Source organism: Xenopus tropicalis, chromosome 8 (genome assembly GCF_000004195.4).
Source record: "Xenopus tropicalis strain Nigerian chromosome 8, UCB_Xtro_10.0, whole genome shotgun sequence".
Taxonomy (NCBI): Eukaryota; Metazoa; Chordata; class Amphibia; order Anura; family Pipidae; genus Xenopus; species Xenopus tropicalis.
The window spans coordinates 15,651,627-15,676,157 of NC_030684.2; the positions used below are offsets into that span (position 1 = coordinate 15,651,627).

General features: G+C 49.1%; 2 protein-coding genes across 3 annotated transcripts in view; one reads left to right on the plus strand and one right to left on the minus strand.

Annotated features, from left to right (window-relative positions):
* LOC101733480 (coiled-coil domain-containing protein 77) overlaps positions 1–19,890 on the plus strand; it is a 123,969-nt gene extending 104,079 nt beyond the window's left edge. The window contains exons 3-4 of one of the 2 annotated variants that reach the window (XM_031892223.1): positions 18,037–18,189; positions 19,467–19,890. In XM_031892223.1, coding sequence (XP_031748083.1) covers positions 18,037–18,189; positions 19,467–19,589 — 276 coding nt within the window. In that variant the 3' untranslated portion in view covers positions 19,590–19,890. The remainder of the gene's footprint in view (positions 1–18,036; positions 18,190–19,466) is intronic. The other variant, XM_031892222.1, reaches the window with a different exon arrangement.
* Positions 1–24,531, minus strand: part of LOC108645372 (serine/threonine-protein kinase mig-15-like) — a 429,797-nt gene that overhangs the window by 51,283 nt on the left and 353,983 nt on the right. The window lies entirely within an intron of this gene.

The following is a 24,531-nucleotide window of genomic DNA, read 5'->3' on the forward strand; positions in this document are numbered from 1 at the left end:
AAGATGGTATGAGGGGTAGGAGCAGTAACTGGCAATACTGTGTGTAGTAAGGCAAGATGGTATGAGGGGTAGGAGCAGTAACTGGCAATACTGTGTGTAGTAAGGCACGATGGTATGAGGGGTAGGAGCAGTAACTGGCAATACTGTGTGTAGTAAGGCAAGATGGTATGAGGGGTAGGAGCAGTAACTGGCAATACTGTGTGTAGTAAGGCACGATGGTATGAGGGGTAGGAGCAGTAACTGGCAATACTGTGTGTAGTAAGGCAAGATGGTATGAGGGGTAGGAGCAGTAACTGGCAATACTGTGTGTAGTAAGGCACGATGGTATGAGGGGTAGGAGCAGTAACTGGCAATACTGTGTGTAGTAAGGCAAGATGGTATGAGGGGTAGGAGCAGTAACTGGCAATACTGTGTGTAGTAAGGCAAGATGGTATGAGGGGTAGGAGCAGTAACTGGCAATACTGTGTGTAGTAAGGCAAGATGGTATGAGGGGTAGGAGCAGTAACTGGCAATACTGTGTGTAGTAAGGCAAGATGGTATGAGGGGTAGGAGCAGTAACTGGCAATACTGTGTGTAGTAAGGCAAGATGGTATGAGGGGTAGGAGCAGTAACTGGCAATACTGTGTGTAGTAAGGCAAGATGGTATGAGGGGTAGGAGCAGTAACTGGCAATACTGTGTGTAGTAAGGCAAGATGGTATGAGGGGTAGGAGCAGTAACTGGCAATACTGTGTGTAGTAAGGCAAGATGGTATGAGGGGTAGGAGCAGTAACTGGCAATACTGTGTGTAGTAAGGCAAGATGGTATGAGGGGTAGGAGCAGTAACTGGCAATACTGTGTGTAGTAAGGCAAGATGGTATGAGGGGTAGGAGCAGTAACTGGCAATACTGTGTGTAGTAAGGCAAGATGGTATGAGGGGTAGGAGCAGTAACTGGCAATACTGTGTGTAGTAAGGCAAGATGGTATGAGGGGTAGGAGCAGTAACTGGCAATACTGTGTGTAGTAAGGCAAGATGGTATGAGGGGTAGGAGCAGTAACTGGCAATACTGTGTGTAGTAAGGCAAGATGGTATGAGGGGTAGGAGCAGTTAACTGCCAATACTGTGTGTAGTAAGGCAAGATGGTATGAGGGGTAGGAGCCAGGAACTGGCAATACTGGTGTGTAGTAAGGCACGCATGGGGTATGAGGGTAGGGAGCAGTAACTGGGCAATACTGTGTGTAGTAAGGGCACGATGGTATGAGGGGTAGGAGCAGTACACTGGGCAATACTGCTGTGTAGTAAGGCAAGATGGTATGAGGGGTAGGAACAGTAACTGGCATACTGCGTGTAGTAAGGCCAAGATCGCCGTATGCAGGGGTAGGAGCAGTAACTGGCAATACTGTGTGTAGTAAGGGCAAGATGTATGAGGGGTAGGAACAGTAACTGGCCAATACTGTGTGGAGTAAGGCCAAGATGGTATGAGGGGTAGGAGCAGTAACTGGCAATACTGTGTATAGTAAGAGCAGGATGAGGTGGCGTATGGCATTGGGGTAGAGGCAACTGGTTGGGGTAGGACTGGCAATACTGTGTGTAGTAAGGCAAGATGGTATGAGGGGTAGGAGCAGTAACTGGCAATACTGTGTGTAGTAAGGCAAGATGGTATGAGGGGTAGGAGCAGTAACTGGCAATACTGTGTGTAGTAAGGCAAGATGGTATGAGGGGTAGGAGCAGTAACTGGCAATACTGTGTGTAGTAAGGCAAGATGGTATGAGGGGTAGGAGCAGTAACTGGCAATACTGTGTGTAGTAAGGCAAGATGGTATGAGGGGTAGGAGCAGTAACTGGCAATACTGTGTGTAGTAAGGCACGATGGTATGAGGGGTAGGAGCAGTAACTGGCAATACTGTGTGTAGTAAGGCAAGATGGTATGAGGGGTAGGAGCAGTAACTGGCAATACTGTGTGTAGTAAGGCACGATGGTATGAGGGGTAGGAGCAGTAACTGGCAATACTGTGTGTAGTAAGGCAAGATGGTATGAGGGGGTAGGAGCAGTTGGCAACTGGTAGTAAGGCACGATGTATGAGGGTAGGAGCAAACTGCAAACTGTGTGTAGTAAGGCAAGATGGTATGAGGGGTAGGAGCAGTAACTGGCAATACTGTGTTGTAGTAAGGCAACGATGGTATGAGGGGGTAGGCAGCAGTGAACTGGGCAACACTGTGGCTAGTAAGGCACGCATGGGTATGAGGGGTAGGAGCCAGTAACGGGCAATACTGTGCTGTAGTAAGCAAGATGGTATGAGGGGTAGGAGGGCAAGTAACTGGCCAACACTGTGTGCTAGTAAGGCACGGATGGTATGAGGGGTAGGAGCAAGTAATGGCAATACTGTGTGAGTAAGGCATTGTCTATTTTAGTAGCTGTGACAAGTAGCTGCTACTAGTAGCTCAGGTGGGTGGCTTCACCCTAAGGGCTGACAGACAGGGAGATTAGTCTGCCATGCAATGGCATTTAGCTCAGTTCATATGTTCTATAGAGCTGTGACTGGCGGCACTACTGGCCATACCTTGAAGCACAAAGGAAGCTTTTGTTTGGGATTTACTTCTCAGTGGGAGCTGCAGTTGCTTTTAGAACAAACATTTTTTGGTTCAGACCACCCTCTCCTCTTACTACAGCATTGGATTGGGGCCCACCTTTAGTTCAAAATAAAGTCATACGTATATAAACATGAACTCTTCCTAAGTTCGAGAGATAAGCAAGACTATAAATAAGCCTTCCCTCCTCAAATTGCCTTTGTGTTTGGCTCCAAGGCTGCGGCCCCTCAGTCCCAAGAAAGATAAGGCTAATGTCCCACGGGGAGATAAGGGCTCTGGCATACGGGGAGATTAGTCGCCCGCGACAAGGCAACTTCCGCGATTTCAGGGAAATCCAGGGGCGCCACGTATGCATTCCCAGCGGCGATTTACATTTTTACCGGTGGGATGGCATTTTGGTGAGATTAGTCGCCCGCGAACAGGGAAATTTGTTGCGGGCGACTAATCTCCCCATGTTCCAGAGCCCTAAAGGTGAAGACACACGGAGCTACTTAAGGCCCCCATACATGGGCCGATCCGCTCGCTTTGGATTTCCGCAAATCGCCACGCCGCGGTATGCCATCCCACCGGTGATATGACATCCCACTGGTGAAAATGTAAATCACCGGTGGGATGGCATACGCGGCGTGGCGATTTGCGGAAATCCAAAGCGAGCGGATCGGCCCATGTATGGGGGCCTTAAGTAGCTCCGTGTGTCTTCACCCTTTAGGGCTCTGGAACATGGGGAGATTAGTCGCCCGCAACAAATTTCCCTGTTCGCGGGCGACTAATCTCACCAAAATGCCATCCCACCGGTGATTTACATTTTCACCAGTGGGATGTCATATCGGGGAGATTAGTCGCCTGCAACAAGGGAGATTTGTCGCGGGCGACTAATCTCCCCGTGTGCCACAGCCCTTAGTCTCTGCGATGTTTAACCCTTTAAGTGCCAGCCGAATTCGTCATTTCAGTTCCCCCCAGTGCCAGACGTTTTGTAAACATTCTGTGCTCTCTCAATGTAGGGGCTTTTACTGGGGGCAGGGTTAAGTTTAGGTAGGCAAACTATATATTGTTTTTTTCAGGAGAACCTGAGCTTTCCAAATATACCTGAGTTTTTGTGTATTTCCACTTCTGGAACAAGATTTAGAGCTTGAAATACAAAAAAAAAAAGAAAAAATGCTATTTTTCATGATATAAGGATTTCTACCAGAAACATATTTTATTTTATGGACAAAAATTCAACTGATTTGGAAAGCCTCATGTCTCCCGAACGTGCCAATACCTGATATGTATAGTTTAATTGAGATTTCTGACTTCTATAGATCAAAAACTCCCAGCAGTAAATTACTAAATTTTCAAAGCATTACAGCAGAATACAGCATACTTTACATTCCAAAGCCAAAAATCCTGGAATATTAGGTTTACCCCAGGAAACCATACATTTTTGAAAACTACACATTCTGACGAATCCGAAATGGGTAACTATGTCTTCCAACTCCTAAGTACCAAACGGCAATGCTTTACTGAATTTAGCATTTTCTATAAAAAATTATGAAAATTCTAAAAAATCACCTTATCTCCCACATAACATTAGGTACGAAGAAAACACACCCTAAATATGAAAGCCAGGGGTCCACTGAACAGTTTGATGCCCATTGTGCATAGGATCACCGATGTATCTGGAATTTAGAGACCCCAAAAGGAAGTTAGTGCATACAAATTGCCCAGGAGATCTCTTTAGCTACTGAAAATTCAACACATTTACTGCATTTTCTGTGGGGTAAAAACACAAAAAAATACATTGACCCCCCAAAATCATATATTTTTGGAAAGTACACATTCGGGCGAATTCAAAATTGGTACCCATGTCTTTCTACTCCAAACTACAGAGTCGCAGTGCTTTCCCAAAATTGCTAGTTTTGGTGAAATACCTGAAAAACACATCAAATCTTCCACTTTCAAGCACCTTATCTCCCACATAACATTAGGTACCAAAAGAACACACCCTAAATATGAAAGCCAAGGGTCCGCTGAACAGTTTGATGCCCATTGTGCATAGGATCACCAATGTATCTGGCATTTAGAGACCCCATAAGGAAGTTAGTGCATACAAATTGCCCAGGAGATCTCTTTAGCTACTGAAAATTCAACACGTTTACTGCATTTTCTGTGGGGTAAAAACACCAAAAAATACATTGACCCCCCAAAACCATATATTTTTGGAAAGTACACATTCGGGCGAATTCAAAATTGGTACCCATGTCTTTCTACTCCAAACTACAGAGTCGCAGTGCTTTCCCAAAATTGCTAGTTTTGGTGAAATACCTGAAAAACACATCAAATCTTCCACTTTCAAGCACCTTATCTCCCACATAACATTAGGTACCAAGAAAACACACCCTAAATATGAAAGCCAAGGGTCCGCTGAACAGTTTGATGCCCATTGTGCATAGGATCACCGATGTATCTGGCATTTAGAGACCCCAAAAGGAAGTTAGTGCATACAAAGTGTATACACTGCAATATAAGCTACCGGCATGTGCATTATGCGGCATAAGACCCCCTAACAGTAAGGAAACCCTAGAAAACCATATATTTTCTGAAAGTACACATTCTGACAAAACAAAAATGGGCAAATACATCTTTCTACTACAAACTACCAAACTACAAAGCTATGCTAAACAGAACGGTTTTTATGATATTTCTGAAAATTGTCACAAAGCTTGCATTTTACCCCATTATGTACCCCCACATTTTGTACCGTATCAACATAAAACATTCTAAATATGAACGCCAGGGGTCTACTGAACAGTTTGATGCCCTATATGCATAGATTTACCAAACTATGTGGGGTACAGGGGCACCCAAGTAAAAATAGTGCATATGAATTTTCACATAAGATGCTTCGGCTCATGCAGTTTTTGCACCCGGTATGTGTATTATGTGCCATACGACCACCTAACAGTAAGGAGACCCTAGAAAACCATATATTTTCCGAAAGTACACATTCTGACAAAACAAAAATGGGTAAATAAAACTTTCTACTACAAACTACAAAGCTATGCTAAACAGAACGGTTTTTGTGACATTTCTGAAAATCAAGCGAACAAGAACTATGCATAACTGAAAATGCTATAAAATGGCTAAACATGCAGTAAAATACCCCAAAATCCACCAAAATCACAGAAAATGTAGTAGAAACACCAAAATAATACACAAAAGATATTGCGCAGTGCGGTTAGCGAATACACTATCCGCAATGGCAATAAAACATTTTTTTCAGGCAGGAATAAAAACGATGCGATTAGAAAAAAAAAAAAATTACAAAATTACATAAGTGTGTAAGTGTGTGTGTACATTAGGTAAAATGTGTTTTGTGTGCATGTATGCAAGTAAGTGTAAGTGTTGTGAATGTTTGAAATCTCCCAACTCCCCTAAAATGTATGTGTTTGTGTGTAAATGTGAGTATAAGTGTGTATTAGTGTATTATTAGTGTATTATGTGTGTGTATGTGTGTTTTTGTGTGTTTTTGCCACTTACCTGTGTAGGAGATCCGTGGATCAGCAGGGAGACACACGCAGCACGAGTCCGGCAGTGAGTATCAGCAGCAGGAAGCAGGGGGGCCAGCAGGGGGGGGAGCAGAGAAAGGCAGAAGGCGATGGTGAAATCCAGGAATGGATTTCACGTGCCTGCCTTTTGTTATGGGGCCCCTGGGCGATCGCGCCCCAGGGGCCACTCGTTCCCCACCTCTGACTTGTGTCTGGAGGCTGGGGAACGAGCGGGGAGCGAAGGAGCGGCTTGAAAAGCCGCTTCTCCGCTCCCAAACCCGGAAGTGCCCCAGGACGTAGAATCTACGTCCTGTGGCACTTAGGTCCTTTAGTACCCAGGACGTAGATTCTACGTCCTGTGGCACTAAAAAGGTTAATAAGAGAGTTCCAGCAACAAGTCACTTGCCTTTTCCTAACAAGCGATTACTAGAGGTTTCAACAATGGAGCGATTTCTATTTCCCACAAATCCAGGTGTCCTATTCCCCGCCCACAATTAGATATTACATTCAGTGCAATGGGGAAATCGCAGCGACTTCCCGCTCAGTGGGTTTTACTTTCAGCGATTCCAGTAGATTTGAATGGCAGTGCTTTCTTTGTAAAATCTCTCGTCGGTTTAGGTACTCGCTTTTTAAAAATCACAGCGACTAATCTCTCCATGGGACATTTGCCTAAGGGCTCTGGCACACGGGGAGATTAGTCGCCCGCAACAAATCTCCCTGTTCGCGGCCGACTAATCTCCCCGAGTTGCCATCACCTGCCATCCCACGGGCGACACTGCAAGTCGCCGGTGGGATGGCACATGCGGCGGCGCTATTTTGGGAAATCGCTGAAGTTGCCTTTCGAGGCTTTTTTGGCGATTTGCTGAAATCGCGCCGCCGCGTGTGCCATCCCACCGGCAACTTACATTTTCGCCGGTGGGATGGCAGGTGATGGCAACTCGGGGAGATTAGTCGCCCGCGAACAGGGAGATTTGTCGCAGGCGACTAATCTCCCCGTGTGCCAGAGCCCTAAAACTCCTTCCCATCACAAAACTCTTGCTGACTGGAGCAGATACAGGACTAACAGCTCATTGTGAATCCTATGTCAGTGACTTATATTAAACATGGCAATTCCGTGGGTGGGGCTCAGCCCACAAGCAGTACGCACTGCATAGGGATCAGGCTTTGCAGAAATGTATTTTTTGTTTAGGACAATGTCATCTGCCTGCAAAGCTATTCGGGTGAAGACACACTGGGCTACTTGTAGCAGCTACTTGTCACGGCTACAAAATGCCAGAAAATCCCCTGCCATAGACAGTACTGAGAATTTCCCCTGCTAAACACACGTAGAGACAATTATCAGTAAATGATCAGCATTGTCTGTTTTAGTAGCCATGACAAGTAGCTGCTACTAGAAGCTCCGTGTGTCTTCCCCCTTAATCACTCAGGCAACAAAACAACCCAAACGCACTCTGTGTGCCAGTTTGTATTATTGTTGGATTTAAAGCAAGTAGATTCCAGTTCAAACCAAGTCTAATTTTTTCATGTAAATGCACATATCACCCACACACACTCGCCTACTCATTCTATGCGTCCCATTTGCACACCCCAGGTGTCTCAAAGGCATCTACCTGATTAAGTCATTGCTGTACAAAATGTAGGGACATTTGTTTGGGAAGGAATACTTTACCTTTCATTTGCACAGTTTCAGGTCTCTGATCGTGCTTTATTAAGAGTAATTAGCTCTTTAATGGTTCTTGGGTTCCGGGTCAGTGGCTCTTATGTGTTCCATCATGGAAATGCATGTTACACGGGTCTGTTATAATAGACCTGGACCTTGGTACCTCAGTTTCCCTCAAGTGCCTGCCTACCTGTACCCAACCATCAGGTTTCCTATAGGCAATTCCCCCCCCTCTGAATGTCTCTAAAAACTATAACATCAGTAACATATGTAGGGACCCATAGGGTTAAGCTCCCTATGGTGTTATCCCTTATCTTTATGTTATCTGTGTTGTAATAGGGCAGAGCCCTCTACACTCAGATTACAGTATTAGGCTACCCTCTATAGGTTTAGCCCAGGTTGACCACTCCCCTTGTGCAGACTATATAGTGTCTTGCACCAGGAAGTGTCTTTCTCTTTGGCTGCTGTTCTCTCAGGCTGCATGTCATCGGGCCTGAGACACACGGTCTCAGTAAAGAGAACTGCCAGTTTATAAGTCGGGGACAGGGCCCCGTGAATGAGAACTAGCCAGCACAGACAGGTTTACTTATAGCACCCTCTAGGAGTGGTGAGAGTAGTCAGATTATTTAGTAAGGGCAGTCTATAGCCCCAACCAGGAGTTGTAACAAAGGGTTTAGTCCACCCCGGCTCTGTAGTCGTTCTTTAGGGACCGGTTTTATTAGACGCCAGGTACCAGTGTTAGGAGCTCTCCCCTGGACCACAGTCGGCCGGAACACTCCCTTCTGAAAGGTCTATATCTCAGGTGTCAACTAATCCTCTGTGCATCCTCCAAGTGGGTTATTCTGTGCCTAAGTGTCACCTTTGTATTATCCACGGTGATCACACATTCTATACTGCTGTGTCTGTGAGTATACCCTGCTGCACTATAAAGTTGTGCCTTTGTCCAATAAATTGTACCATAGTTATTAAGCAAGAATCCTCTGGCGTCCATTATTCTCTATTTGCACTACACACCTCAGCTAGTGGTAGTTCAACTACACCCTCAGCTCCATCAAATTCTCCCATATAGCGGAGGCTCACCCCTTTGTATTAAGTGTCGCAATGTAACCCATGCTCATACTATCACTACTAGCCTGGGTTTGGTAAATTGGGTCAGAAAAGCGTTACACATACTTGGTTAGAAGACCAATCCAAACCACTTTTGGGCTATTCCGTGGTACCTGACCAGGCAGAACTCTAGCAGGGCCTAGTCCAGTGGCTCAATGCAGAAATAAATAGGAATGCCACTTTTTTGTTTTTACATTCACCCGAATCTTCTATCGATAATGCATATTCTAATAATTTGCATATGTAAATTAGCAATATCCTGTAGGAAAAAAAAATCACTTTCCATTGTCACGTGATTGCATCTCTAATTTGAAAACATGAACACAAGGATAAATACCCCATGTAGGAGCCTTTCTAAATAAATGCAGATATCCAATACAACTGCAGCAACAGACCCTACCCTAGACTTTATAAGCCTGGCTGATATTATTATTATTATTTATATAGCGCCATCAATTGACGCAGTGCTTTACAGAATAGAGGGGTACAAAAGACAGAACAGTTAACATGTACATATAAACAATTCACAAAAATGGTTTGTAGTTGCATTGGATGAGGATCGGAGACGCTAGGGGGAGGGCCCTGCTCGCAAGAGCTTACATTCTAGTCCCCTTTGCCTTCCTGGCCACTCCCTGATATGTTGGGGGGCTGCCATACTGGCTTTCACATCATCTCAAACAGAACTCTAGCTGAATAGGTGGTTTTACCACTCCCTGGCACAAGTACTGCGCTCACCCTGCACCAACATACAGTTGCTTTTCCTTTCTCTGGCAGGTGTCTGTGGGACACAGGGACCATGGGGACCATGGGGTATAGTATCTACCAGCAGGAGGCAGGACACTAGAAGAGGAAGAAGAGTAGGAAGCCCCTCCTCCCTGCTACTATACCCCCGTGCATATCCTGTTAGCGCCAGTTTTTTCTAGTGTCCTCAGGAGACAGGATCTCTCTACCATCCTACATGGATTTCTTCGCCCAGATTGAATCTGGCACCAGGGGTTGACCTACAGGGGCCTCACCAAGGGCTTCCTACACAGGCTTCCCCCGTCGTGGGACTAAGCGCACTGGGGCCAGTAAGCCTCCCCTGGAGCGGGCCAGTCAGGGATCCCTGCCGCTGCATGTGAGTGCAGAAGCTGTCCAGTGCTGCGTTTGCCAGAATCCAGGATCTCCACATCCAGGTCAGCCTCTGCCTTTGCCTGCCCAGCCTGCCTGCCTGCTCAGCCTGCCTTACCTAGTCCTCCCGGTCTCTCTCTCCCCCTGTTCGCCCCCATGCGTTCCACTGCAGTCCCTCTCTTTCGAGCGCTCTGACGTCATTGCGTGACTCCTTCTTCGGCACGCTTCTCCTTCTCGCCACTTAGGCCCGCTCTCCATCCTTAATGGTTCTCCTTGCCACAGATCTTCCTTGCATTGTGGCTTGCCATCCTTCACAGTGGTGGGGGGAGGACTCGGCATCGACCCTCTCACTCTCCATCCTGAACGCGGTCGCTCCGCTTGCCATCCGGGACCCCAGAACGCAGAACGCAGGCCAGACGCTGGAGGGACGGTACCCGCAGGGCACTGTACTTAACCTGTACCTGGCACCGTACTTAACCTGTACCTGGCACCGTACTTAACCTGTACCTGGCACCGTACTTAACCTGTACCTGGCACCGTACTTAACCTGTACCTGGCACCGTACTTAACCTGTACCTGGCACTGTACAACGCAGGCCAGACGCTGGAGGGACGGTACCCGCAGGGCACTGTACTTAACCTGTACCTGGCACTGTACTTAACCTGTACCTGGCACCGTACTTAACCTGTACCTGGCACCGTACTTAACCTGTACCTGGCACCGTACTTAACCTGTACCTGGCACCGTACTTAACCTGTACCTGGCACTGTACTTAACCTGTACCTGGCACCGTACTTAATCCGTACCTGGCACCGTACTTAACCCGTACCTGGCACCGTACTTAACCCGTACCTGGCACCGTACTTAACCCGTACCTGGCACCGTACTTAACCCGTACCTGGCACCGTACTTAACCTGTACCTGGCACCGTACTTAACCTGTACCTGGCACCGTACTTAACCTGTACCTGGCACCGTACTTAACCTGTACCTGGCACCGTACTTAACCTGCGCGCGGCACCGTACTTAACCTGCGCGCGGCACCGTACTTATCCTGCGCGCGGCACCGTACTTATCCTGCGCGCGGCACCGTACTTATCCTGCGCGCGGCACCGTACTTATCCTGCGCGCGGCACCGTACTTATCCTGCGCGCGGCACCGTACTTATCCTGCGCGCGGCACGGCACCGTACTTAACCTGCGCGCGGCACCGTACTTAACATGCGCGCGGCACCGTACTTAACCTGCGCGCGGCACCGTACTTAACCTGCGCGCGGCACCGTACTTGACCTATAACCGGTATCAGCAATGCACCTAACCTGCGCTTCACAACGTAGTTAACCTGTACTTGGCACTGTACTCTCCCTTACTTGGCACAATACTTGACCTGTGATTGGCACTGCACTCACACAGTAGCATAGTAACATAGTAAGTCGGGTTGAAAAAAGACATACGTCCATCATGTTCAACCATAATGCCTACATATAACCTGCTTTTCACTGTACCTGTACCTGGCTTGGCACTGTATTAACCCATACTGACACTATACCTAAACTGTGCGCGGCACTGTATTTAACCTGTCCTGACACGATACCTAAACTGTGTTTGGCACCGTACCGAACCTGTACCTACATGGCACCTATCTGTGCTGGCACTGTACTCAACCTGTACTTGGCACTGTACTCAACCTGTACTTGGCACGGTACTTAACCTGTGCTTGGCACTGTATTTAACCTGTACTTGCACGGCCCTTATCACGGGCTTGGCTCTGTATGTAACCTGCACTTGGCACTTTACTTAACTTGTACTGGCATGGTACCTAACCTGTGCTTGGCACTGTATTAACCTGTTCTCTGCACTGTGCTAAACTTGTACTTGGCACTGTATTTAACCTGTACTTGCACGGCCCTTAACACGGGCTTGGCTCTGTATGTAACCTGCACTTGGCACTGTACTTAACTTGTACTAGCATGATACCTAACCTGTGCTTGGCACTGTATTAACCTGTCCTGGCACGGTCCTTAACACGGGCCTGGCTCTGTACTTAACCTTTACTTGGCACTGTATTTACATGTATATGGCACCGCACTTCACCTGTACTTGACACAGTACTTAACCTGTGCGGGACACGGTACTTAACCCTTACTTGGCACTGTACATGGCACGGTACATGGCTATATACCTGGCACCATATCTGGCACTGTACTTGGCTCCCTACTACTCCTGTACTTGGCACTGTACCCCACTCCGTGCTGCAAGGTACTTGGCCTTAAACTTGGCACCGTGCCCGGCTCTGCACTTGGCACCGCGCTGGCGCTGCGCTTGGCACCATACTAACTACGCCCCGTACATCAGCACTGTCCCCGTACTCGGCCTGCACTGACACTGTAATAAGCATTGTGTTACGCGGTAATCGGCTCCGTTTTGCCTTACTCGACAGGATATTCCTTCACTACCGACCTTATGCTGCTCTACGCCCACTGGGCTCTAGGGGAATCCCCTTTATGGTACAATACCTAACATGCAGTAGGTGTCGCCAATACCCCTTGTGGCAGAAAGGATCTGTCCTCTGCTTCTCGTGGCTCCTGGTCGCAGCCTTTTCCCAGGCCTAGTCTTGCCCTCCCAGCCACCTTCCAAATCTCAGGGGTGGCTGATTCGGCAGCGGGGCACTATGCTTCAACGCAGGCTCCCACTTTCAGCACGGACCCCACTTATGGGCCATTCTGCTTCCACTGGCATTCCCAGTTGGCCGCCCGCCTGGATAAGATATTGGACAGGCTGGGCCGCAAAGGTCCTGTTTTTCGGGCCGAATAGCTCAAGCATCAGGCCTTCCACCCAGGAAGACTTAGCATTAAGACTCCATACACGCCTGACCACTGGGAGGATCATCCCTAGTGAAGGAGAAGCCTTCCCTGATGACCTAAAGGAGTCAGTAGAAGCTCCCTAGTCTCCTTCCGAAGCATTTGACTCTATCACTGCATCGGCTGCAACCTTGTTATTCCTTCCGCAGCAAGGGTTGGTATAATGGTTCCTTCCCCACCCTTCTGTGGAAGCACCTCTCCCTCAGAACACAGTTCGTCCACTTCATGAATTCCTTCCTTCTAGGACTCCATGGACAAGAAGGTGGATGGACCCCTCTCATACACACTCTCTTTAGCAGGAGAAAGCCAACGTCCCATTATGGTCCCAACCTGGGACTCCCAGGCCACCCAGTCCTGGTCCAAGAAGCTGCCGGCCTAGCCTCCCAAATCCAGGACGCCAAGGAATACATCGAAACGCATCCCTTGAGGCAGCACAGGTGTTTAGCAACACAAGACACCCTTGGTAGCCTCTGCTGTTCACCGTGTCGACATCTCCGGTCAGCCAAGACTCTTCTACAGGTCACCTCCCCTTCCCACGGGAAGTCCTTATGCCTAGGGATAACAACCTCCTTTTCCATTCGCGCAGGGTCACCTTCATGACCCGCAGTGGAACATCCGTGGAATCGAACAAGTCTGCCTGAAGGATCAGGATCCTACCCAGGACACGATTCCCTTGCGTGGTGCCTGTATACGTCTCATATCAGCCAAAGTCGGACCCTCCTGGAATCACGAGGGCGGCTTCGGACCGTGGACGCCAGTCCAGCAGATTGGACCATAGCTCCAAAGAAGCATTGGCTCAAGGGACCTGCTCGACCTCAGAAGCGCAGCTCCTGATCAACACCAGGAAGATCAGGATAACCCGCATGGCCATTCTTCTCCTACCACACATGAACCGCAAGTTCCACTATTAAGGGCCACCTATCACGACCCTCTTGCCCCAGCGGCGGATGCCCTAACGGCCACAGGGACTTAATCTGCATACTTCCCCTTCTCCTCCTCTGCCTCAGAATTGTCAGAAGAATCAAGGTGGAGTCATGAATCATCATTCTGCTTCCCTCTCCTGGCCAGGAAAGCCTGGCCCACCAACGATGGCGCTCAGTAAGTCTGACCCTGGCACCTTCCTCAGGACTCCGACTTCTCGCTCCAGGTAATGCTCACCACCCCGATCCAGCCTCCCCGAAACCAACGGCCGGCTAGCAAGCACAAGGCTCTTCACCAGATGGTACCCGTACCATGAGGGCAGCTCGGAAGCTGGTACCCTCCAAGGATGAAGGATCCACCAGACCTGGCGTGTTCGGGGTACTCCCTCCAGTTCTTTCCCTCTCGGCTGGTCATTCCCACTGTCTAGTGGGGAGAAAGGTTTGACCCTGGATTCTCCCTAATACTCGATTCGGCCTGGCTCGACATCCTCCAGTGAGGATGCTCATCCTACCGGACGTCACCACTTCCCACAGGAAAACACACTCCTCCTTGCGACCCCACTTGGGACCTCAACCAGGCTCCTGCCTACTCGGCAACACTGGCCCCGGCCACCATCTCCCTTGTCTGCCTACCTCCAAGACAGTCCTCTTGACAGATACCTCCTAACCACGGAGTGCCTGAGACCTCCGCATTTACATCAGCGTCCCTACCTACCTTCCTCCACGCAGACCAGGCAGTCCCACGAACACTTGCCATCATTGTTCCAAGGGTGGCGCCTTCCCTCAGTCAACCACGTTACTTCCATTCCCAAGGAATTGGAACTCCACTCTTGGACCCGGTCGGGCATAAAAATTTCACCTCCATCGGGGTACAGACACGTACCGCAGGACCCGCAAGACCATATGCAGAGCTCGCATTGCCTGGAGGAAGTCACCTCCCCTCTGCTCCAGAGCATACTCCAACACGGGTATCAGCACCCCCGGAGCCTTCCGGTACAAGATGTTCGGCACTCAGAAGTGCAGTGCTGTTGGGAACGAAGGACCTCGCCGGAGGAGCCGTCGTCGAGGAGCCGTCACCGAAGGATTGTGCTGTGCTGGCTACTAACGTACTAGGGGGGGTTTGCTGGCTACCAATGTACTAGGGGGGTTTGCTGACTACCAATGTACTAGGGGGGTTTGCTGACTACCAATGTACTGGGGGGGCACTGCTGGCTACCAATGTATTAGGGGGGGCACTGCTGGCTACCAATGTATTAGGGGGGGCCCTGCTGGCTACCAATGTACTAGGGGGGGCACTGCTGGCTACCAATGTATTAGGGGGGGCACTGCTGGCTACCAATGTACTGGGGGGGGCACTGCTGGCTACCAATGTTTTAGGGGGGGCCCTGCTGGCTACCGATGTACTGGGGGGGCCCTGCTGGCTACCAATGTACTAGGGGGGCACTGCTGGCTACCAATGTATTAGGGGGGGCACTGCTGGCTACCAATGTACTGGGGGGGCACTGCTGGCTACCAATGTATTAGGGGGGGCACTGCTGGCTACCAATGTACTAGGGGGGGCACTGCTGGCTACCAATGTACTAGGGGGGGCACTGCTGGCTACCAATGTACTAGGGGGGGGCACTGCTGGCTACCAATGTACTAGGGGGGGCACTGCTGGCTACCAATATACTAGGGGGGGCCCTGCTGGCTACCAATGTACTAGGGGGGGTTTGCTGGCTACCAATGTACTGGGGGGGCACTGCTGGCTACCAATGTATTAGGGGGGGCCCTGCTGGCTACCAATGTACTAGGGGGGGCACTGCTGGCTACCAATGTATTAGGGGGGGGCCCTGCTGGCTACCAATGTACTAGGGGGGGCACTGCTGGCTACCAATGTACTAGGGGGGGGCCCTGCTGGCTACCAATGTACTAGGGGGGGCACTGCTGGCTACCAATGTATTAGGGGGGGCACTGCTGGCTACCAATGTACTAGGGGGGGCACTGCTGGCTACCAATGTACTAGGGGGGGCACTGCTGGCTACCAATGTACTCGGGGGGGCACTGCTGGCTACCAATATACTAGGGGGGCCCTGCTGGCTACCAATGTACTAGGGGGGGTTTGCTGGCTACCAATGTACTGGGTGGGCACTGCTGGCTACCAATGTATTAGGGGGGGCACTGCTGGCTACCAATGTATTAGGGGGGGCCCTGCTGGCTACCAATGTATTAGGGGGGGCCCTGCTGGCTACCAATGTACTGGGGGGGCCTGCTGGCTACCAATATACTAGGGGGGGCACTGCTGGCTACCAATGTACTAGGGGGGCACTGCTGGCTACCAATGTACTAGGGGGGCACTGCTGGGCTACCAATATACTAGGGGGGCCCTGCTGGCTACCAATGTACTAGGGGGGGTTTGCTGGCTACCAATGTACTGGGTGGGCACTGCTGGCTACCAATGTATTAGGGGGGGCACTGCTGGCTACCAATGTATTAGGGGGGGCCCTGCTGGCTACCAATGTACTGGGGGTGCCCTGCTGGCTACCAATGTACTGGGGGGCCTGCTGGCTACCAATATACTAGGGGGGGCACTGCTGGCTACCAATGTACTAGGGGGCACTGCTGGCTACCAATGTACTAGGGGGGCACTGCTGGCTACCAACTTACTAGAGGGGGGCACTGCTGGCTACCAATGTACTAGGGGGGGCACTGCTGGCTACCAATGTACTAGGGGGGGCACTGCTGGCTACCAATGTATTAGGGGGGGCCCTGCTGGCTACCAATGTACTGGGGGGGCCCTGCTGGCTACCAATGTACTAGGGGGGGCCCTGCTGCCTACCAATGTCTCATATCTGTGAGTCCTTTGTATTTGTGGGAGGGGGCCCAGAAATTTTTTTTGTGAGGGGCCCCGTGATTTCTGATGGCGGCCCTGTGCACGGGGGTATAGTAGCAGGGAGGAGGGGCTTCATACTCTTCTTCCTCTCTAGTGTCCTGCCTCCTGCTGGTAGATACTATACCCCATGGTCCCTGTGTCCCACAGACGCCCTGAGAGAAAAGGATTTAATGGTGAGTATCACAAAATCTCCTTTTACTTTTTGTTCAGCCACTCCCGAGTCATCTGGTTGCTAGGGTTTACATTACCCAATTAGCAACCAGGAAGTGGTTTGAGTGAGAGACTGGTATATGAATAGGAGAGGGCCTGAATAAAGAAATAACAATAACAACTAGAAATGGAAGTTTGAGAACAAACTTTATGTTGGGTTAAAAAACGTGAAGTCACTAAAGGAAATTTGATCTGTTGGCTCCGCCCACTGTTTCTAACCTTGGACCACAGTTCTATAGTAAAAACCACTGTGCAAAGTTTGGGGACCCTGGTTTTAATACTGTCTGAATGGCAGCAATTTAAATTTCCCCACTGAAAGTCAACAAGTGACATCTGATTGGCAGTTAGTGGCTCCGCCCACTTTTTCTAACCTGGAATTGTACTTACCCAGTGACTAACTCTGCAAACTTTGCATTAACTCTGCAGAGTCTGGGGACCCCGGTGTTATTACTGTGAGAATGGCAGCAGGTTGGATTTTCGCCAAGTCAGTACGTAAAATCTAATTGGCTGTTCACAGTTCCGCCCACTTTTGGGCATCTAACAATCATCATATTTTCATTCAGGCTGGCCCCATGACTATGTGATCCAAGTTTGGGGACTGTAGCCTCAGAGCTGTAAGATTGGCCGCAGTTTAAATTTTCCCATTAAAGTCAATGGGTTATATTTGATTGGCTGTTGTTGGCCCCTCCCCCTTTGGGATCCAGCAATTGTCGCTGTTTCATTCTTCATTTCACTCTTCCCTGTCAAAGTCAATGGAAAATTGGGGTGTTCGGAGCAGCGCCACAAAAAGACGGGGGGAATCGCTTAGAAAAGCACAAGCAGCCTGCTCCGCTATAGGGCGAAGAAGTGTGGGGAGTCTGGGTGTTGTACCCCTAAAGCTGTAGGTGGAGTAGCGTTTAGAAAATGGGGGGCGCTAAGAATAAGAAGAAAAAGCGGAAGAATAAGCTGAAGTCGAAGAACAGTATGATGGGTTTTTCAAATCAACACAATTAAAAGTAGCCTCGCGGAGCAATAGTTTCTTGGCTGCCGGGGTCAGTGACCCCCATTTGACTGTGGAAAGAGTCAGAAGAAGAAAGCAAATAATTAAAAACCGCTTTGTTCGCTTTTATAAAAATGTGACTGGTTATCTCCCCTAGTCCTCCTGTAGTGTTACAGTTACCCAACATCTGTTTGTGAGATTAATATCCAATGTTATTCTTATACCAGGAACGTTCAGATAAGGTGGCCAAGCGGCTGCAATTGATGGCGCAGAGATACGAGGCTCTGGAGAAAAGGCGCAACATGGAGGTAGAGGGCTATAAGACTGACATCAAGCTGCTGAGACAGCGGTTAAAGGATGTAGAGAAGCAACTATTCAAGGTGAGTCTGGGATAGACCGACGGCAAGATTTTCTGTTGCACGCATCTCATTGCCTTATACGAAAGCATATCTATATACAGAAACAAGATGGCAGAGAATAAATATTAAGTGTCACCTTAACCAAACAGGGGAAAACACACAGGCTGGTATTTTCTAGTACAATCTAGTAGAAGAGATGGCTATTCTGAGACAATTTGCAATTGGTCTTTTTTTTTTATTTGTGGATTTTACTTAGCTTTTGTTCAGTAGCTTTCCAATTCGAAATTTCAGCAGCTGTCTGGTTGCTTGGGTTCAAATTAGTCTAGCAACCAGTCAGCGCTTTGAATAAGAGACTTGAACATGAGTAGGAGAGCACCTGAATAGAACGATAAGTAATAAAAAAGGACAATAAAACTGTAGCCTCACAGAGCAGTAGTTTATGGGCTGCCGGGGTCAGTGACCCCCATTTAGAGCCAGACGAAGAATGCAAATGATTAAAAAAAAAAAACTATGAAAAAAATGAAGACTAATTAAAAATTGACCATTCTATAACATACTTGAAGGTAAAAACCCATTATCCAGAATGCTCGGAACCAAGGGTATTCTGGGTATGGGGTCTTTCCGTAATTTGGACCTCCATACCTTAAGTCTACTAAAAAATCAATTAAACATTAATTAAACCCAATAGGGCTGTTCTGCCCCAATAAGGGGTAATTATATCTTAGTTGGGATCAAGTACAGGTACTGTTTTATTATTACAGAGAAAAGGGAATCATTTAACCATTAAATAAACCCAATAGGGCTGTTCTGCCCCCAATAAGGGGTAATTATATCTTAGTTGGGATCAAGTACAGGTACTGTTTTATTATTACAGAGAAAAGGGAATCATTTAACCATTAAATAAACCCAATAGGGCTGTTCTGCCCCAATAAGGGGTAATTATATCTTAGTTGGGATCAAGTACAGGTACTGTTTTATTATTACAGATAAAAAGAAAATCAGGTTTAAAATGGAGTCTATGGGAGACGGCATTCTGTAATTCAGAGCTTTCTGGATAACGGGTTTCCAGATAAGTGATCCCATACCTGTAATATGATATTTGGAGCAGCAGTTACATTTTCTAGCCAGTAGGGGGAGCTTAAAATTCATAACACTACTATTGCTGTACTAGAGGATTAAACACACGCAGTGAGACGGCTCATAACCAAACTAAGAAGGAACCCCTATGGGTAAGGGCCCTGTGGGGGTGAGAGGAGATGTGAATTAATCTTGCTCTCCTCTTTTTGCTCTCCTCTCAGGTGACGCTGAACATCGGGCCAGACCAAGATCTTGCTATTCTGGATGCAGTGCGGCAGGGCAACAAAAAGACACAAAAATTTCAAGGGGAACTGAGCCTGGAGAATGAACTGAGAATCGGATAGAGCACAAGGGAGACTGACGGAGCTGCCACACTAAACAAGGAGCCACAGATAAAGGTCTACCCTGGCTCTACCTCTAGGATTATATAGTGTGTTCGGCCCAGGAAGGAAGAATATTGGCGGCCATACACGTTGCCAAGCGAGCTGATCTTCTCCCGGTATCCCCACCTACGGGTGGGTTATATCGGGCGAATTCAGGCTTATTAGAACAAGGGATATTAGAACAACGGATCAAGTACAGTACCTGTACTTGATCCCAACTAAGATATAATTACCCCTTATTGGGGGCAGAACAGCCCTATTGGGTTTATTTAATGGTTAAATGATTCCCTTTTCTCTGTAATAATAAAACAGTACCTGTACTTGATCCCAACTAAGATATAATTACCCCTTATTGGGGCAGAACAGCCCTATTGGGTTTATTTAATGGTTAAATGATTCCCTTTTCTCTGTAATAATAAAACAGTACCTGTACTTGATCCCAACTAAGATATAATTACCCCTTATTGGGGCAGAACAGCCCTATTGGGTTTATTTAATGGTTAAATGATTCCCTTTTCTCTGTAATAATAAAACAGTACCTGTACTTGATCCCAACTAAGATATAATTACCCCTTATTGGGGGCAGAACAGCCCTATTGGGTTTATTTAATGGTTAAATGATTCCCTTTTCTCTGTAATAATAAAACAGTACCTGTACTTGATCCCAACTAAGATATAATTACCCCTTATTGGGGGCAGAACAGCCCTATTGGGTTTAAATGATGTTTAAATAATTTTTTTAGTAAATTTAATGTATGGAGATCCGAATTACGGAAAGATCCCTTTTCCGAAAAAAGCCCCAGGTCCTGAGCATTCTGGATAACAGGTCCTATACCTGTGCTTAGCTTTTTGTACAGCAGCTCTCCAGTTTGGAACCTTAGCTATCTTGTTGCCAGGGCCTTTTTACCTTAGCAACTAGGCAGTGATTTAAATGAGAAACAGGAATATGAATAGGAGAGGGTCTGAATAGAAGGATAAAAAATAAAGTTCACAGAGCAATAGTTTTTTGTTTTGTTTTTTTATCTACTGGGTCAGTGACCCCCATTTAAAAGCTTGAAAGAATCAGAAGAGGAAGGCAAATAATTCAAAAACTAAACTCTGGCTGGAAATGCTGTATTTTATGTACTGAACTCCCTGTACCAGCCCAGAGAGTCAGCAGCCCTATGAACTAATGATCCTGGCCTTTAACTTTGTCCACAGCAGGTCTGTGTGTCAGTGGCACTGCACATGCTCAGTGGGCTCTAGGCTGCTGTTGTGCAGATATTTACCTTTATATTGTGAGTTGGTCCCTAAGGTAAGTGTAGTGGAGATCACACAAAACTGTTCCTGTGAGACCGAGCTAGTTAATGATAGGGGTTTAAATTGCTTAATGCTGAATTTACACAATTTTGTTTTCAATCATGAAGGCCTGTGAATGTGTTACTTCAATTGTTATGATTATCCTCATTATCTTGTCTTTGTCCAAGTTGCTCTTGGCCTTGATTATCTCAGCTAATATTCAAGGCTAAGAGATCATAATAAAGCTTCAGCAGCTAATTAAATAATTTCTGTATTTCTACTAATAATTGCAATGTACCCACCCATGATACGTAAGCATAATGGGATGTGTTTTTCTATCTACTATATAAGTAATATCAAAACAAAATAAAGTCGTACTTGTTTGCAATACACATACTGGTTGTATCGTTTGTACAAGTTCCCTGATCAGCGCACATGCGCAGACGATATCAGATGTTTCGCCGACGCACAGATTAAATCGAACCGGTTCGTGACTGCTTAGATATAGTGCAGAGAAGCACAGACGGAGTTAAAAGATTAACCCTTACACAGACAGTCACTATTTATTGGGCTGGGGGGGGGGCTGTATGTGTCTCTGGGTACTGGGAATGCCAGGGGGGCTGTAAGGTGCCACAGACAGTCACTATTTATTGGGCTGGGGGGGCTGTTTGTGCCTCTGGGTACTGGGAATGCCAGGGGGGCTGTAAGGTGCCACAGACAGTCACTATTTATTGGGCTGGGGGGGCTGTTTGTGCCTCTGGGTACTGGGAATGCCAGGGGGGCTGTAAGGTGCCACAGACAGTCCCTATTTATTGGGCTGGGGGGGCTGTTTGTGCCTCTGGGTACTGGGAATGCCAGGGGGGCTGTAAGGTGCCACAGACAGTCACTATTTATTGGGCTGGGGGGGCTGTTTGTGCCTCTGGGTACTGGGAATGCCAGGGGGGCTGTAAGGTGCCACAGACAGTCACTATTTATTGGGCTGGGGGGGCTGTTTGTGCCTCTGGGTACTGGGAATGCCAGGGGGGCTGTAAGGTGCCACAGACAGTCACTATTTATTGGGCTGGGGGGGGCTGTTTGTGCCTCTGGGTACTGGGAATGCCAGGGGGGCTGTAAGGTGCCACAGACAGTCACTATTTATTGGGCTGGGGGGGCTGTTTGTTCCTCTGGGTACTGGGAATGCCAGGGGGGCTGTAAGGTGCCACAGACAGTCACTATTTATTGGGCTGGGGGGGGCTGTTTGTGCCTCTGGGTACTGGGAATGCCAGGGGGGCTGTAAGGTGCCACAGACAGTCACTATTTATTGGGCTGGGGGGGGCTGTTTGTCCTCTGGTACTGGGAATGCCAGGGGGGCTGTAAGGTGCCACAGACAGTCACTATTTATTGGGCTGGGGGGGCTGTTTGTTCCTCTGGGTACTGGGAATGCCAGGGGGGCTGTAAGGTGCCACAGACAGTCACTATTTATTGGGCTGGGGGGGCTGTTTGTGCCTCTGGTACTGGGAATGCCAGGGGGGCTGTAAGGTGCCACAGACAGTCACTATTTATTGGGCTGGGGGGGCTGTTTGTGCCTCTGGGTACTGGGAATGCCAGGGGGGCTGTAAGGTGCCACAGACAGTCACTATTTATTGGGCTGGGGGGGGCTGTTTGTGCCTCTGGGTACTGGGAATGCCAGGGGGGCTGTAAGGTGCCACAGACAGTCACTATTTATTGGGCTGGGGGGGCTGTTTGTGCCTCTGGGTACTGGGAATGCCAGGGGGGCTGTAAGGTGCCACAGACAGTCACTATTTATTGGGCTGGGGGGGCTGTTTGTGCCTCTGGGTACTGGGAATGCCAGGGGGGCTGTAAGGTGCCACAGACAGTCACTATTTATTGGGCTGGGGGGGCTGTTTGTGCCTCTGGGTACTGGGAATGCCAGGGGGGCTGTAAGGTGCCACAGACAGTCACTATTTATTGGGCTGGGGGGGCTGTTTGTGCCTCTGGGTACTGGGAATGCCAGGGGGGCTGTAAGGTGCCACAGACAGTCACTATTTATTGGGCTGGGGGGGCTGTTTGTGCCTCTGGGTACTGGGAATGCCAGGGGGGCTGTAAGGTGCCACAGACAGTCACTATTTATTGGGCTGGGGGGGGCTGTTTGTGCCTCTGGGTACTGGGAATGCCAGGGGGGCTGTAAGGTGCCACAGACAGTCACTATTTATTGGGCTGGGGGGGCTGTTTGTGCCTCTGGGTACTGGGAATGCCAGGGGGCTGTAAGGTGCCACAGACAGTCACTATTTATTGGGCTGGGGGGGGCTGTTTGTGCCTCTGGGTACTGGGAATGCCAGGGGGGCTGTAAGGTGCCACAGACAGTCACTATTTATTGGGCTGGGGGGGGCTGTTTGTGCCTCTGGGTACTGGGAATGCCAGGGGGGCTGTAAGGTGCCACAGACAGTCACTATTTATTGGGCTGGGGGGGGCTGTTTGTGCCTCTGGGTACTGGGAATGCCAGGGGGGCTGTAAGGTGCCACAGACAGTCACTATTTATTGGGCTGGGGGGGGCTGTTTGTGCCTCTGGGTACTGGGAATGCCAGGGGGGCTGTAAGGTGCCACAGACAGTCACTATTTATTGGGCTGGGGGGGCTGTTTGTGCCTCTGGGTACTGGGAATGCCAGGGGGGCTGTAAGGTGCCACAGACAGTCACTATTTATTGGGCTGGGGGGGCTGTTTGTGCCTCTGGGTACTGGGAATGCCAGGGGGGCTGTAAGGTGCCACAGACAGTCACTATTTATTGGGCTGGGGGGGGCTGTTTGTGCCTCTGGGTACTGGGAATGCCAGGGGGGCTGTAAGGTGCCACAGACAGTCACTATTTATTGGGCTGGGGGGGCTGTTTGTGCCTCTGGGTACTGGGAATGCCAGGGGGGCTGTAAGGTGCCACAGACAGTCACTATTTATTGGGCTGGGGGGGGCTGTTTGTGCCTCTGGGTACTGGGAATGCCAGGGGGGCTGTAAGGTGCCACAGACAGTCACTATTTATTGGGCTGGGGGGGGCTGTTTGTGCCTCTGGGTACTGGGAATGCCAGGGGGGCTGTAAGGTGCCACAGACAGTCACTATTTATTGGGCTGGGGGGGGCTGTTTGTGCCTCTGGGTACTGGGAATGCCAGGGGGGCTGTAAGGTGCCACAGACAGTCACTATTTATTGGGCTGGGGGGGGCTGTTTGTGCCTCTGGGTACTGGGAATGCCAGGGGGGCTGTAAGGTGCCACAGACAGTCACTATTTATTGGGCTGGGGGGGGCTGTTTGTGCCTCTGGGTACTGGGAATGCCAGGGGGGCTGTAAGGTGCCACAGACAGTCACTATTTATTGGGCTGGGGGGGGCTGTTTGTGCCTCTGGGTACTGGGAATGCCAGGGGGGCTGTAAGGTGCCACAGACAGTCACTATTTATTGGGCTGGGGGGGGCTGTTTGTGCCTCTGGGTACTGGGAATGCCAGGGGGGCTGTAAGGTGCCACAGACAGTCACTATTTATTGGGCTGGGGGGGCTGTTTGTGCCTCTGGGTACTGGGAATGCCAGGGGGGCTGTAAGGTGCCACAGACAGTCACTATTTATTGGGCTGGGGGGGCTGTTTGTGCCTCTGGGTACTGGGAATGCCAG